General features: G+C 34.4%; 1 protein-coding gene across 1 annotated transcript in view; it reads right to left on the bottom strand.

The window, feature by feature from the left end:
* Positions 1 to 3,086: 3,086 nt before the first annotated feature.
* LOC132929638 (uncharacterized) overlaps positions 3,087 to 18,483 on the bottom strand; it is a 119,988-nt gene continuing 104,591 nt past the window's right edge. Inside the window, exons 6-7 of the mRNA XM_060995131.1 lie at positions 5,815 to 6,346; positions 3,087 to 4,171 (exon numbers count right to left, since the gene is read on the bottom strand). Coding sequence (XP_060851114.1) covers positions 4,086 to 4,171; positions 5,815 to 6,346 — 618 coding nt within the window. The 3' untranslated portion in view covers positions 3,087 to 4,085. The remainder of the gene's footprint in view (positions 4,172 to 5,814; positions 6,347 to 18,483) is intronic.

Genomic DNA, 18,483 nt, shown 5'->3' with positions numbered 1-18,483 from the left:
GGTTGTTATTTAAAAAATATGAAATACAAATTATATTTTCCATCGCACTTTACAATACTAAAATATTTATATATATATTATATAAATGGAATTCATGTCTAATATTTTCATCAAAATATGTTTTAATAGAACGATTATTTGACACTGAAATTGTGACACGCTGACAGTGGTTTGAACCGTTATATTTATTAGTATAAACCTACCTACTATAAACAAACGTGCGTATTACAGTCGACGGATCACATAATTATTTACATATTTTATAATTAAAATGCAATCATATTCTATAAATAACACTCGTTTTATATAATAACAAAAAAATACAGCGATTTTACCAGTATTTTACGGTCGTTATTACCTACTATATTTAAAAACAGTTTCAATTGAAGTTATTAGACAACCTAAGGTTCAGCCTCGTCGCAAAAATGATATAAATTCTTTACCCTTTGTGGCGGTGGTGGCAATGTTTTTCTCGATCTTAGTTTTTAGCGTCGTTTGTTCACCGTTGGTAAACGTTTAAGTAAAATTCAATAATATTTACCGTTTCAATTTCTATATGAAACACAGAATTAAGCAAATATCTATATGTGCTGTAATACATTTGAATTTGAAAAATATTATAGTGTACGTAACGCTTACCGTGTTTGTTCTGCAGAGTATGCTCATTAACTATAATATGATATTATGTGAAACATTGTAAAACAAAAATATGGTCGCAATCTTAACGAACGTGATTACTCGGACCGGCAAACGTTATCATATCCGGTATCGTACCTACAGTATTATTATATTGTTACAAAGTTTTGGAGCCAATTAAGATTTGTATCGCATTTTAGCCAAACGTCGAGGGGAGCCTATACACGTCGACGATTCGTCACTGAACTTGCCTATAAACTACAATTATCTAAAATCGCGACGAAATTAAAAACATAATAAATAATAATATAAAATGAAAATAAAAATAAGAGGTAAATGGTGATCGATCGAATAAGATCATATACAATATACATGTATTACACTTAATTATATTGTATCAAACCAATACTCGCGTTCGAATGGTTCGACTATGTTACATAAATATATTATAATAATTCTGACCGGAGCGATCGTCGATGGGGCCACTCTTGCACACAATATAATATTATGACGAATACGTTTTTATTTTCTCTCTTGTTCTTCTGGTTTACCGTTAAATAAATATATACATATATAATTAATATATTATACAAGGTGATTCATTTCTCTTTAATATTGTAGTTGTTCAAAATCTGATTTTTTGATTTTTTTTTTTTTTTTAAACACTTATAAGATTTATGTGTACTATTTAAGGAATATTCTATATTTTCTCGGAGGAATAAACTTCTGTTTTCTAAATGTGAACCTTTTTTTATATTGTTAATTATTTAGAGGATTATTTTTCTAAACATTTCGAAGTATCGATATCAAAATTCGAAACATTTTATAGTTTTTGAGTTATTTAACTTCAATATTAAAGATAATAGGTCCATTATAATGTGTTTGGAAGAAATGTGGCCTATAATGACAATTTTAAAATTTTAGTAATCAATATTAATCTATCAATAGGTATTTATAATTTATAACAATGGTCCAAGTGCAATAAACACTAGGTCCAATATGACATATTATGTATTTTATATTTTTGTGAAACTATTTTACTATTTTTAACTGAAAAACTTGTTTACAATATTTTTAAATTAAGCACATTTTTTTACTAAATAATTTACAGTAAAATATAAGGGTTCTCGTTTGAAAAACAGAAGTTTGTCATATCGCGAGATACTCTACGAGTAGTACAAACCTCAAAAGCTTTAAAAAAATGTGGGTGAACACGGTTGGTGGATCACTCTGTATAGACGCGTCCTCGGCAATGAATCATCTTCCCGAGTATATATGCAGCATAATATGAAATAATATATTATAATTAATTGGATAATGGCGCGGACGGCGGCAACAGTGTAGGTACGCACTCAACAGCGGTATAACTATACTTACCTATATTACATATAGCGATACCACGAACCGAACTCTCCGTAAAAACCCGTAGCCAGAACCGGCCCCGGAGTTTCATGTGATAATATTATATTATTATTATAATAGTGCCACCGCTACGGACGGCACGATGATTGAATATCTAGGCGAAAGAGAAAAACATATTTTATGTGCAGAGACGTAATAAGGAGATATTGGTACAATAGGGAGGATCGGAGCGATCGGCTTGGGATGCACTTTTATAAATCGGAAAAACAATAATAGCGTTTATAGTTTTTTTATAAAAAATATTATGATCTTATAAGCAACAGTTTTTAAATTTTTATTTTGTTGTTGCGAATACGATTAATTTTTGTTTGAAAAAAATGTGCATTTATTAGTAGGTGTACTACTAGAAAGGGAGTGGGTGCAAGAGTAAATAAAAAAGCGAGCACCTCCTGAAAATTCGCCGTCTGAAAACCAATTTTTACGCCGCTGAGCGACGATCACTTGGTGTGTGATTCACGTGCGTTCGGTTTGTAGATGACACCACGAGACATTTGTAGTCTCACGGGAATGTTACGGGAGAACGATAACGAAATTTGATTTGACGTGTATACTCGGTGTTTTTTTTTTTAGCTCAACTTTTTATCCGATCAACGAATTCAAAAAATTCTTTTGAAAATCGCGAGGATTTAATTCGTTCGGCGAAAGCAGAAAAAACTCAATGCCGAATAATAAAAACGTCGATGTGCGTTAGTTGTTGACTGAACGCCTCCGCGATTAATATATTATATTACATACATACTTGCGATACGCGTGTATTCCTGTGGTACCGGTGGGGTACTTCTCGTTTGATTACGTGTGTGAAATAGCTGATATTGCGGTGTTTATGACAACAATTTAATATTTCGTTCGCCGTTTCTGTGTAATTAAATATATCACTATACCTTCATCGACACAGTACTATGTTATGCACCTAATAAGCTGAGGAGACGCTGTTGTGATTGGTTTAAATTTGAGCGTGGGTTTCCTTTTTGCATTGCAAATTATAATATCATCACGTCGTACACGACTAAAATACGTACAATGTAAAATTTTTATTTATAATTTTTATTCAATTATTCACTTAACACATGTATATATAGTATCAACTTACATCGATTAAAATAATAATTAATAATATTACATGCCACTGTTATGTACAATAATATTACATAATAATAATAATAATAATAATAATAATGATAATAATGTATTATGATATTTTAAGTCAAACAACGTATATTTTAAAATAAAAAAGCGTTTTATCGTTAAACATCGGTGACAACAGAAATTAGCACATATAATAATATAACTAAGAGCAAAAAAAAAAAAAAATAATGAAAAAAATAATCCACAATATTCTTACAATTTCACGTGAAATAAATTTAACTTTCGTTTTCGGAATGGATAATGGAAACCGTAAAATTATGTCCAAATATATTCACCGAAAATGTTAAGCCCGATATCAAATAATAATCATTATTGTACTATTAAACATCGAGAAGCGATTCAATTGTGAGTTGACATAATAATTCTTATTTTTATTAAAGTGTAACGTATTATTATAATATATATTATATTCACATGACTAGATAACATGCAGTATAACACGACGTCGTATACTGAATAAAAACACACGAATTTGATTTATTTTAACTTTGATGGTTTCCTTTTTGTTTTTTGTTTTTTTTTTACAATTTATTATTATTATTTATTTTAATAATTGTATGGGTTTTACGCGTCGTGATGATAAATAATATTATTATAGTCATCATATGTACATCACGTAATTATAGGATAAAATGTACAACGAGATTTTCATATATTATATATATATATACAACACAAATATTTATACAAAACAAAATAGATTAAAGGGACAAAAACATTGGTTAGGACTCCGGTGAAACGAAACGGTATAACATCTATATCATAAATATATATCGGCCGCGCCGGGACAACAACGGCCGTGGCGTATAAAGAATATACGCACGACACCCAATAATGTTATAATATAATAATATTATACCTCAATAATTAATCATAATATTTTAATGTCGGACGTGCGTAATGGTTTGCTGTTCTTGTTGTGGTGTGGCGTCCTCGTCGAGCAGTTGATGGGACCTCCGACAACGGCCTGTAAACAAATGACAAACAAATAAATTTCCGCGCACTGTTATATTATATTATTATTATAAGGGGGTTAGGAAACAATACTATTTTTATACCATTTAAGAAGTATCCTGTGTTTTACATTTTTTATTGTAAAATATAAAGTACATAATTTTTTTGACAATTTTGATGTGTAATTTCAACTCAGATTTTGAGAAGCACACTACAAATTCGGGCTTTATGCCAAATAGTGTTGTAGTTCTTATAGGATTTAAAACACGCAAATGTACCCCGCGCAGTTCAATTATATTTCTGAACGTGATCAAACCAAACGCGTAATACTATTTCGGAAGAGATAATCCGATGAAATATATACACGCGTTGGTTAATCGATGTCATATACGGTTAAATCGTTACGTCCGACAAAATACGATCCGAGAAATCGTTTTCGGGTGCGCATTTGACCCACACACACAGCGGCTGTATACACGTTATATATAGGTACTATACTGTCCGTTTTCACGTCGATTCGTTAAACGATAAGTGCGCAGTATAATAATTAATACGCTCAGCGCTCATTTTAATCAGTTTTAATTAAATGCCGCAACTGTTTGTAGTGAATATTATGCCACACTAATGACCGATGGGAGGTAGCGAGCCCTCCCTATAGACGTCTTCGTCCTCGGCGCGTATAATAATTAGACGACAACCCTCTCGCGCCGCCAAGTAATTAAACCGGTAAGCCCCATACAATTTTCGCGTCAATCGAGGTCCATACATAAAGCGGGCAGGTAGATATATAGCTGCAGGTTAGGTTATTATTATTTACATAGAAGCTTAAACGTATTATGTGTGCGCAAAAAGGCGCAAAGTCGGACAACAACTACGAAATCGAAACCAGTGCTAGTACGTGTTCGTCGAATATTTATTGACGCTGATTGCACTCGAGAGTTCATTGAAAACGATCCAATTTTAAAGAGTTCAATATGAGAAATACATAAAGAGTGCGCGATAGTAAGATTTATGCGAGATTGCAAAGTATAGGAATACCGAATAATGCACAGTATTGAAAAAAAGATTTAACTAACGTTTCACCGACGATTAAAATTGATAAGAAGTAGAATATATTTATAATTTAACATTCATATATTTAGACACAAATGCAGAAGCACAAACTACTGCACAGTCGCGTACGAGGAGTTTTTATCGCTAAAAATATGTAGGAACTTGTATACCGATCAACCTATTTATCGGATTTCGTCATTAGATTTACTTTGAAATTACTTTTTAAGTTTTTTTAAATTTAAATTTCTTTTAATAATTCGATCCCAACTTTGTGAAAAGTTCAGGTTAATCGTTTTCAGAAATTGTATCCCTCTATAAATGGTATGACGACAAAATATAATGGGTTTGTTTTGTAGGCACTGTAAAATGTTGAGAGTTCGATAAATAGTTTAACCTAATTATATTATGTATTCGGTTGTGTATCTAAAGCACTATAGTCATACAAGACAGATTTTACGGTAAATCGTTGATTGGATGAACATGGGTAGGAAAATCGGTTGAATTATTTTTTTTATTGACGAGTTTTCAAAAAAAACTACAATAAAAATTACTACGCAATAGTATTACAACGACGACCTCCGTTATCGAAATGTTTAGACTTACCCAAATATTTGGCAAAGTCCAGCGGTCGAGGCGCGTAGTCCAACAATGGCGGGCACTCGGCGTCTTCATGCCGAACCACTTTGTGGAGTGCGGGTGATGCGCCGCCAGTGCTACGGTAGGCCAGGACGAGGGCCAGCAGCATGAACACGGCCACGCCAGCTCCGGCTGCGGCCAGCAACTGCCATTCGGCGTGCCCAAGCCCGGCGGCCACGGCCACGGGTGCAGATAGCTCGGCCGTCACGTCCTCTTCTGCGGCCGCGGCGGACACCGTGTCCAGCACACCTGCGGCCGCCATCGCCTCCGCCTCCGCAGCCGCATCTTCGTCTTCGCCTTCGTCTTCGTCTGAACCACCGTCGTCGCTCCAACGGTCTGGAGCGGGCATCTCCGCCGCCGCCGCAGCCACTGCTGCCGCCACCGCTGTCGTGACTTCCACCGCGGCGGCAGTCGAGTGTACAGCGCTCCTGGTGTCCAACAGCAGCGTCGGGCTGGTGGACATTTTCACAGACTCATCGGCTCCGCCTAGTAGAGACACCTGTAACAGGACGCAAAAAGATCGAGGTTAACAGCTGTTTTTTTGCGATTTTCGATTAGGTAAACCCGTGTAAAATAAATAATAATATACACCACGTCATAATATATGCACTTGTGTTTGCGGTAAAACTTTACTACTATTCATTTTTTTTTCCAAATTTTATTGCAATATCTACGTACAGGTCAAATATATAACTATTATACATGAAGTACTAGATGATTCACAAAGATTGAGCGTACGCCTAATTTATCCTTTATTTCTATACATTTACTCAAATTGTAATGTTTGTAATTTTAAATATGATGCTAATAATGTAGATACATCGAAAATCGAACGAATGTTTTCTGATTTATTGAACCTAGGATATGTAGGTATTAAGAACATTATTAATAGACTCATGAGTTGTAGCTATATGAGTTTAAATTATTTATTTGGAGGAACTATTTGATTTTAGTAATAAACATTATTAATTATAATAACATTGTCTGAGTACCAATATCAGTTCTAGATTATTTATCGGATAATTCCCATTTGAAAAAAAAAATTGTGTCGCCACAGGAAAGGGTGTAAAACAATCTATAAGTACTTGAAACTATGGGTCTTAAATATAACTGAAAATTTCTAAAATCGGAAATTGAATAAACGCATTATTAAAGGATAAAAGGTGGCGAGTGAGTATGAAAAGTAAATAACCCTATATATATATTTTATATTTTAAATCGATTCTAACGCGCGCACAGACAATTGTATAGAGGATTTTCCAGAAAGATTGTTTTTTTTTTTTTGCAAATAACAGATTTAACGTTCCACCATTAGAGCAGACCTGTCGCGTTAAAGCTCAATACACACACGAGTATTTATTAATAAAGTAATTTCGTTACGTAGTTTTGAAATTATTTTTATTAAATACAATTTTATCACTATTCGTTCGGATTATTTTTTTTTAAATTAAAATTCCTGCATTATTTTAATTACCATAAAAAATTTTTGCTCAGCATTTTCATTTTTTTTTTAACGAAAATTGCGTGCTTTGTTATTACGAACGTTTGTTTGGGTAGCGATTGCGTGTGATCCATCTAAATAGATTAAAAAGAGTATTTAAAAAAATAATGGCGTATACGCAAGTACACTTCTTTTGGAGATTGCAAACTGTAGTTTTAGACAATATAAAGAGTTCTTAAAAAAAATATATATCCCATTTTCTTTTGAATAACGACCACGCGTACTATATATTTATTTCTGCTTCTCGTAGGGTATATATAATACTGCGAGTGTGGTAATGGAAAATATTAGCGTCCCACCGAGTCTCCGTTATACACACACACTTATACATAAATTTGATATACACACATACAGTACATTCCTAAATGGCCGTTATAGATGTCGGCGAGTCGTAAAAACGTTATTATATGCTTAAATATTTTTTATATTGTTAAAGTGTAAAACGCTAATAATAATAAAACGGCGCAGCGAGTACTTTCGTTATGTACGCTGTCAAACACTGAAACGGGAAAATATTTCGACGGGACGCCAAGAAAAGCGCGCCATCCGAAGAAAACTTTATACGTATTTTATTATTTTATCATCATTCCGCCCGGCGAAACTGCTGCTGCAGGCACTGCCGAACACATTCCGACAGATTTGATACACAGCAGAGTAACTACATGTACGCAATATTATATCGAAAATGTTTGTCTACATGCTATAAACGAGTAAGAGAGGATGTAGTTTAGTTAATGCGTAAATCAATACGATTAAAGATGAGCGTGCCATATATTACGCCATCGAAGATACGATTAGAATCATATTATAGTCATCTTCTTAACCGCGGAGGTGCATACAATAACGTGAGAAAAAATGCCATGTTTATATAATATTTATAGATATGAAATTATAGGACGATTACCCCCCTCCACCCCCAAAGAAAGAAAATCTGTTATCGTTACGTATCATATTTATGACAATATTAACGCGGTTAAGTACCACGCGAATTATATGATGCTCTGTGAAATCGATCAGACATATTTACATTTTTTTTTTAGAGTTTTCATCATATTACATATCGATACCAGTGAATGTCACGCATGAAATCCAGCCAACCATCGTTTTATATTATCCGAAGTTATTTCATATTTCGGGGAGGTCACTCGAGAATAGGCGCGCTTGTCTTCGATCGCTCATTTGCCGGACGTTCGTCCAAAATATAATAATAATAATATACTATAATATACATCACATATATAAAATTGTTTGGCGCGGCCATGTTTTTAGACTGTGAGAAAAAAAACCATTGGACGACGATGAATTCGCTATAATTAATACGGTTCCGAGTTTTAATACAAAAACATAAATTGCTTGTTAGAAAAAAATTTAAAACGATTTTAATTTAATTAACACGGTTCGTGTGTTTTCTGAGCACGAAGGTTAATTATAATTGTCTATTCTTTTTGTGTTTTAATGTGTTCCGGCGCTCGGGGTATATACGGCTCGTATTCCAAAATGATTTGTCATTCCGTACGCCTTCTTTTAATTACTGACAGCAAGTGGAGCAACAAAATTATAAAAACTATATATAGTTATATAACTATATACGTACAATTCATCTTATTCTCTACGCGTAGGTACATGTTGCGTACATTTTCGTCGGATGAGAAGTTAGAACAATAGCATATAGTTTAAACGCAATGACCACGACCGTTATTTCTATTCATCGCGAATACGTTGTGCGTTTTCAACATTGACTATTATTATAATTTGCATTTTCAGACAAATCACAAACACAAAAACTATGTGTATATCACTTTTGAGCAATAACTGCAATTTCGTTTGGATTACACTTTTTTTTTGGTTAAAAAAAACATGTTCTACCTACGTGAAACCCGACAAACGAAGAAAATTAGAAATATATACCACCAATGTTTGGTTGTGATTATAACTACTGTACAACAGTTATTATTCTCGTAAAAACACGCTAAACAGTACATTTTGATAATTATTGGGTTAGAAAAATACGACGGGCGGGCATACGTATATACGTATATACCCCTTATATACTCGAAATTATTGCGATTCACGTCTCGGAAACGATTCATTCGCTGCAGGCTTGCGAAAACTGACAACGTTTCATACACACATTACAGATGGGGGATGTGCGCGCGCCCTAAGTAATTACTCCATTAAAAGCGTATACTCTTAAGAGCGTTTGTTTAATTTGCAACATGCGCTTCTTATGAAAAGTTACGTTAATTCAGTAACAATTAGCATAATAGTATGTGAATTTCGGGTGAAATTTACCCGAATTATCAGAGGGTAAAAATGAATACCCATTTATCTCTTTTCTGTTCGCACAAACAAGAAGGTACGAACATTTCATACCAGCTGCACGAGATAAATTTATTGAAATAATTAAAAATAACACAAATAGCTTCGTTTATTTTAATATTTAATCTTTTGTTTTCGTTGTATATTATGATTTTGGCAAATATGCCGTGGCGACGGTCGTTCGATTTATTTAAATCGAATTTAAATACATTAAATACTCGATATTTCTCAGGTGAGGCTAAAATGTAAAATAAGTTGAAAAGATTCAAGTGGGTGACTGCGACCAGTAGACAGTAAACGCGTAATAATATATCAACACAATAAAATGAAAAATTTCCGAAAATGAGAAGAGAAATTGAAAAAGTTTTTGGAGGCTAAAGTTCCTCTTTTATAATACTTCTTAATGATATTTATAACGGAGTTACGGGGGTTGTCAAAAGAACGAAGAATTTCCAATTTTACGAGCCATTTAACGTCCTTTTCCCCGGTGTATTTTTTTTTTTTTTTGTTCTACCGTTGGAAATCCGTTAATACGTCACCCTGAGGGCCAGAAGTTAATAACAAAGAGAAAGTGAAAAAAAAGTGACACCGTGGTGGGTTTTTATACTGCAGCAGGGAAATTGTTGGAAGTAGCCGAGTGGAAAAATGAGAGATTCTCTGCCGGTGGTTGGACATTGTGTGGATGAGTGGGGGTAAGTAGAGGATAGAATAAATGATCGAAAATCCCGACGAATCAGGAAACACACTTAAGCCGGACCCAATTTTAGACCTGCGAAACCAATGGAAAATCGATATACGCGAGATCCTTAAGCTTTTAGAAGTTTTGAAATTGTTTCCGTGTACGATCAGCGGGATAGATATACACGTATACATATAATATATATAATACACATTTACTGAACATATACACTATATGAGTTCAAAATGGCGTGTAAAAAAGAAGAAAAAAACAGTTGACCCAAATCGTTTAGCTATTTAAATTGTATATAGAATTCGATTAGGATAGGTTAGGTTTTACGTAATACGGAATACGGAATACATATTTATTTATTATAGTTATTGATGTGATATACGCGAATGTCGTTACAAATCGCGAGCAGTATTCATCATAAATGCTAAGACACGTAATAGATATTTTTATCATATTACATTATAATGAACTATAAATGTATTTCTTTTTTGGTAACGTCAAAACTATTGTGTTATATATAACTGCTCACAAAATAACCGATTAGATGTGCATTTATATGACCTGCAGTTTATAATATATTGAACATTTATAACGTGTTTAATGTATATATACATAATATATAATAATCGTCTATAATATATATAATATACGAACGTGACGCATTATACAATATCATACATACGAACATGATACATTGTATATGCTATATTTCTATGTATAATTTTGGGTACCAAGTGACTTTAAGCTATTTATGAAGAGACAGCGATTGGTAACCAACGGGGCGTCCAAGTTTTAGAAAATTAATATTGCGAGCTCGATTTCAGACGTATTCGGTCGAGAGGGTTGTTAAGAACCAGCAGGAGACCAATTTTGAACTTTTAACTACTCAACGGGTTTATTTAACTGGGGTAACACGGCTATAGCAATATAGTTATTACTACTACTCGAACTCTGTACGAATTGCTTTAAAAATCCATAAATATATATTATTATTATTATTATTTAATTAATTGTTTCTGTAATTGGAAAGCGATCATCATTTTAGTTAATTTATAACAACGCGGTTACAAGAGAACAACAAATATTCGTCCAACGTCATCAATATAATAATATAATGCTTGTAGAATAAATTGTTCTATATATTATTATCAGTCAATCGAATATTGTGCAGTTACATAGTAGTGACTCGTGGCCAGTGAGTACACATAAACGTATATAATATATCGTCATATCGATTTCGGGTAAGACCTAACCTATATATACATAAAAAATGAACGACGTTAAAAACCCTGTGCTGCTGCTGCAATCGCACGATACGGTGTTGTCTACAGTCGAGTGGACGGAGAAGCCAAGCCACCCCTCGACGGTCAAAACGGATCTGCAGTTCTTTCCCAAAACATGGTTGTCGTCCGGCATATATATTTACGGGGGAAGAACGTAATATATATATAATATAATGTGTATAATATTGTGTGTCTATAGTGTTATACCACATTTATATATAAAACAAGTAACCGTGTGGTGCGGCGTGGCCATTATAAAGAGGACCCGATGGGCGGTACCGGAAGTCACGTGTAATCGCACCGCGGTGCAGTGTAATGACGTATATAAGTCGTATACATCGCCCAGAGTGGTTAGCCGCAATAATATTATGTTGTCGGAGCAGCGCGTATGTTGTATCCCTAAAATTACCCAAGAAGGACGACGAGCGGTGTAACGGCGTTATGCATATTCAATAAGAACGTATACGAATATATTAGGTATATCATTATTGGTTCGCACATTCGAAGGTAGTTTCACCTGTTCACGGCTGCACTAATACATGCACGCGTATATATATAGCAACTGAAAAGCGGAGTAAGGGGCCGCCCACGATCTGGACAATGTGTACCCCCCTACAAATAACACGCACCGCTCGATCCGTTTTCAAATTTAAAATATTCCTAACGAGTAAAATAGGAAATAATTAATTAGCAATAGGTTCCTTCTACTGACCAATGGCTCGCATCCGGTCCAAATAAATCATTATATTTACCGCTCTGAAACCATACATAATAAATACCGACCCCCAACCCTTAATTAAATTCCAAGCTAGACCCCAAGTACCTACGTTTCCGAACAAATAATCCACAGGAACGTGGTCGGAAAACTGTTTACGGATCAGGAAAGGAATGATACCTCGGAATTTATTGGTGTAGACTGTAGATTCTGCGAAGAGGGATTTTCCGGGAGAGGTGTTGATAAACATACCTATATTATATAGATAGGTATCACGTCAGCCGCTGGTTATATTTTAACACGGTAACCGTTGGCTCGGTACCAATGGTTTTCGTCGGATTCCCAACCGTTAAGCAGAAAATAAAACTTAACATCACCGGCTAAAGACGTTGACTACAATTGTATGAGTTTCGGGCCGAGTATATTATTATTATTATTATTATCATCATCGCCGAGTTATTGTCTGCCAGTGCTATAATATCGAATTTCGAGAACAAAACAAACACGACTGGGTTCGTAAACAAATAATAATAAGCCGCGCATTGCGATTCGCGAGACGTCTAATACCGGAGGCAGCACTCGACAGAAAATAGACTGAAAAGATTTCCGACGACTGGCAGTAGAATTTTATATATTATTATTATAAGCTTTGATTTTATTGAATATCGTATAATGCGCGCACGCGACCGTACATAAAAATGTTATTATAGTTCACATATCGTGGTTATAACAGAGACAACAACGATACCTACATACGCAGACGCAAATTTTGTATACTTTAGACAATATCGTCATCGGAAATAGATTCTACAACTTATGCTATCAACCAAGGCCGTACTTAGGAGGGAAGTATAATAAAAAAATTCATTTATAATTTATAAGCCCTACAATATTATATATATATATTATTATAAAGTCGTCTTCGGTAATTGACATTAAGAAATATTGTAATAATGTTTGAACCATAAGCGTGCATCACGGGTGCTAAATTAAGCTGCATCTGCTTTTTCTGAAGTCAGATTTTTTATAAGGAAGGTTTAAGTTTATTAACAGGCAACCAAAATTATTTTGTTTTTCTGCGTGTTCGTGATATGATTATACGTTTAAAATAAGGTCTGGACACTATAATTTATCTGTTCCATATGATAGATAAGCATAGTTGCGTTATGCAATAAACAACGTGTTTGTTAGTATTAAAATCGAATACAACATCAAACGATTTGTATTTCATCTACTGGAATCCTTTTAATTATTGTTTGTTGGACAATACCTACAATTTAATAAATATTGAGATTGAAGAATTAATAATTGATAAATTCAAAAGTATGAATAACGAAAGAGAGTGCAGATTAATATTATAAGTTTATACATTATGTGTACATATAAATTAAGTGTGTTTATAAAAATAAAATATTATAATTGTTAAAAATTATTTAATTGCATTTTTCAGCGTAAATACTTGTTTTAAAATACAATAAATAACTATTTATTTTTAATGTTGACAAATACACAATGTAACTATTGGCTAAACATTTTCTGAAAATATCCCTTAAAACAAAATATGTCAATAGACAATAATCAAGAAAATAAAAATTCGTGCTTCACTAGTTCGGGAACTCTGCCCACGCCTTTGAACCTATAGGTCAATGTGCGACGGTGGAGTTGACGGATGCGGCCGTTTTCGTACATAATATTATGAGTATACTCTACTTCAGATTAATTATTTGTGAAGGACTAACCGACCAGAAATAACATTCGAAACCCAATGTAGACTTCGGTGTCCTGTCGGTATCGGCCGCATACCCGAAACGTCAGCGGTCTCCCGCGCCGATCGATAATCTGTTATCGTTTGCTGTGCGGCGCCGCGTGGTTAATTTGGTTTTTGATTTTCTCGGATCCCGCATTCGTACAATGCCAAATATATACACGAACTGCAGGGACACACAGTATTATTGCATTATATTACCATTATGTGCTATGCATCTCATGTGACCCGAAAACCGATAACGACATGGTTTGGAACAATAACGCCCAGATAATGTACATACTATTACGACACACAAAATAATATAAAAATCGTATTCGAGGCAACCAATTTGTGGATTTTCAAGTATTACGCGTGTACCATAATCTTACAAATACCATCCAACAATGTATGCAAATTGATTTCCTAAACACTCGTTAGAAATACTGTTATTACCTCTTTTTTGTATTTTCGCGACGTTTTAACGCCAAGTTCATAGCTACAATTATGATATACTTGGAACTAGGGACCATGTAATTGCGCAACAATGTCCAGAACGTCCTACTAGTCCAAACTGTTGGATGGTTCGGTCTTATAAGGTCCAAGATAATTGTAACGCTTATAGCCATGTAGTCATCATTACAAATTGCAATGTGAAATAATAACAAATTGGATTTTCAACAATGTTCAATCAATGTATACATTATTGTCAGATGGTTTGTTTTTTTAAATGTGTTGGAACCAAAGTCTTTGAAGGCTATGCAATTTATTTACGTACCTATGATTAGTGATTGCTGATTAGCTTTTCATCATTTTACCGTTCGGGACGCCAACGACGATTGTTTTATACTTCGATCGAGATAGTTTTAGGTATAAGCTCGCGTGGCCAACACTCGTAGAAGTGATAATATATTACCAGTATATATAACTGTTATCATACGAACCGTACAGTCGTCCCGATTACCGAATCGTACAATTATCGTACCATTATATGAATATAAATATATATATATATATATATATTTATATATACTGACTGCATTCCTCTTTGAACGTCCGGTACAGTACGTGCGCACAGAACATCTCGTTTTCTTTACACACCGACGATTATCCGGCGACTGACTTCCGTTTTGTTCCCCAACGACGACAATTATAATAACACGACGATCGACCGCATATGCATACCGATCTATACGCATATCGGAAAACCGTCATCGTCATTTTAGGCATATCGGAAAACTAAATATGTGGGCGCAGCGACGTGTAAGAATGTTCGATGAGTGCGACCCCTTAGACATCCGAAAAACGAAAAGACGCCGCCGCGGCCGACCGTATACGATATTATGTCGTTCCCACGCGGCGGCCGTTCCACTCGTATGATTTCCTCGGCAGACCCAGAAAACCTTTTCCTCTTGTCATATACGCACTCGCGCAAACCATAATATAATATTTGAAAATGTTATGGTTATGATCATACAAAGAGCCTATATAACCTTTAATTGCATTCATATACAAAGGCGTAATATAATATTGTACATTTGTACTACTATATAAAAGAGAATCGATATTATCATTCCGTAAGGTTAGTGCACAACAAGTAATGAATATACTATTTAGTGATCGACTGGTTAATAAATTATACAACTATATTATAATATTTCTAGTAAAAAAACACGCGGATTTGTGATAAATGTATAAACTTAATATGTGAGTTGGTATATATTATACCGCATCGGAAAACTCGCACGACCACTGCAGTAATACATAATATAAAACGTCGTCGGTACAAACATCGGCTAACGTCAACGCCGAGACGTCTATTTATTTTATTTATTTATTTTTAAAACACATCATACTATATATATATTTATTTATACATAAGTGTGTGTGCGCGCGTGTAGGTACGTATAATATATGTCTCATGCCGACGTCTCGCGGTGGTTCGTGGTCCGGATTTATTGACTTCAGAAAAACGTATTTGCCGTCAGGGTGGAGTAAAAATAATGTCCTATATACTCTTATTTGTATGACCTGTCATCGCCTGGGAATTCGCATTCCGCGACCGAGTCCCTACGGTATTGAAAAACATGGAATCGAGGCATACCACACTCTGAACATCGTCGCCGTTTTGATCGGACGATGTAAACGCGAAAAATCTTAAATAACGACGATTTTTCCGATGTCAATTTTCACTACGACACCAACGTATCATAATTGATACTAGTGACTAGTCATTACACGACGTTTACGACGCGTACGTAGGTCTATTATATTATTATTATTATTATTGAATTGGAGCAGTTTAAAGGAGAGCGAAACCCGTCCGATAATAGTAATAATAATAATAATAATAATAATAATGGCGTAAAGAGCAACGCCGCTTCATTAAACAAACATAAAGTAAAACCTTTTCTTATCGCGCGAATACTTTTATTTATTTTGGGCGTCTGGCGGAAGATTTAGACTTGCTTTAAGTGCTTTTCGCTTGCGAAACAAAATTAATAGGGAAAATGGAAACGGTGCAGTGTCGGTTTTCTTTATTCCTTTTTATTTTTTCCTGCCGTAAGTATAGTGTGAATGTGATTAATTTTCGAAAAAGCTTAAACAGTAGGTATTGTTACAATATATATACGCTCGGAAGCCATCGGTGATATATAGGTAAGCATAATCGGTATCACTCTGTAACCGTATCTTCTCTCACACGATACACTCACGGTACTCGTCGGTAAAATGCAATATACCAGCCTAATATTATATTACATAAATACTATATTCATACGCGCTTTATTACTAAATAATAATATGTATATATATATATACGGTAAGAATATTTAGCGCGACATCTTTTACGTTTAGCGAAATAAGAGCTACTAATTAACGTAACGGAATAAAGTAAATTAATGTCAAAGAGTGCGCGTGCAGTATATACTCTATAATAATATATATACAATATATATATATATATATATATATATATATATATACTTATATGTATATATTTATATATAATACACACACACACACACACACACACACATACACGAGTATAATGTGCATCGTGTAGACGGGCAACGGACTGTATCTGCGCAGCGCGCCGTACATTTAAATTAGATTCCGAGCCATCAGCGAGTCCCTTAAGCCGTCGCGGTGGTTCATTAAAGTTAAATTGCATTTCCACCACCTTCCTCCTCATCAACCCGCCATCACCAATAACCCCACCCAACCCCGCGGTATCAACGGTTTGTATCTTACCGCCACTCGTCCGCCACTCGCGGGGTCCTTCGTTGTCGGTCCGATCTTATGTTTCGGGCCTCGGTGACCTTATAATGTGTAGTATGTGTAGTGTACGTGTGCGAGTTTGGCCATACCCGAAAACACACAAATCCGTACGTACACTCGAGCACGCACGCCGTACGTCTCCGTGACAATGTAATTAAATTGTCTCTGTCAGCCCCGCCGCCGCCACTGTTATAGCTGCTAGTCGACCACGAAATTAAAATTCTATAAATACCGCGATAATACGACTATACATCTTGGACGTCACCACTGCGGTAGGTGCGCGTGTCAGCAAAATAATGATAATGCAACATAATATTATAGAATTATTATTAATTATATGAGTAAAATATGATTACCTAATCTCACGGGACACGGGTGTTATATATGTACTATTATATACATTTACCTGTATAATAAGAACTTATTATTATCATTGGTGCAAACAGAAAAGGGTGGGGGCTTTCAGGGTTTTAAACTCACTCCCCCCAAAAATACTACTCGTTGAATATAATGTTGATTTGTCATATTTGTCCGCAATATATATAACATAAAGAAGCCAATAATATTTAGTATTATCATTACATTATAAAAAACTTATTAAAAAATACTATAATTCTATGTTTATTTCTTGTTTTAAAAAAAATTCAAAGTTAAATATTCAAATATTGGCTTTTATAATAATCTAGAAAATTATCAACGATTCTTTGAAAATATGACCAGTTTCAAACCCTCTTTGAAGAAATCTATAATATTTCTAGGATGAACATTTTTTTTATATTTCGATATATATTACTGGAGGGAGTGTGAGGTAAATTGCTAATTAGCTATTTGTAACTAGGTACGCATATTGTATACTATGATGATCTATCACTTCACTAAATTATTAAAACAAGTATGAATTTAACGATTAGGTATACCTACTGCGTTGATTTTATACATAGGTATCTTTAGGTTAGGTTACTATTATCCGGAGTGGTTCATTTTTCTTTGGACGGATTTTACAGAGTTTTGGACAGTGTTATTGGTGTTGATTAGATTAATGTCCGAGTGACGTATCGAGTTCGCCGAAGTCGAAGTCGTTTTACAAAGTGCAGACGTTTATTA

Source organism: Rhopalosiphum padi, chromosome 1, assembly GCF_020882245.1.
Source record: "Rhopalosiphum padi isolate XX-2018 chromosome 1, ASM2088224v1, whole genome shotgun sequence".
NCBI classification, from domain to species: Eukaryota; Metazoa; Arthropoda; class Insecta; order Hemiptera; family Aphididae; genus Rhopalosiphum; species Rhopalosiphum padi.
This window is presented reverse-complemented; position numbering and strand designations above follow the sequence as displayed.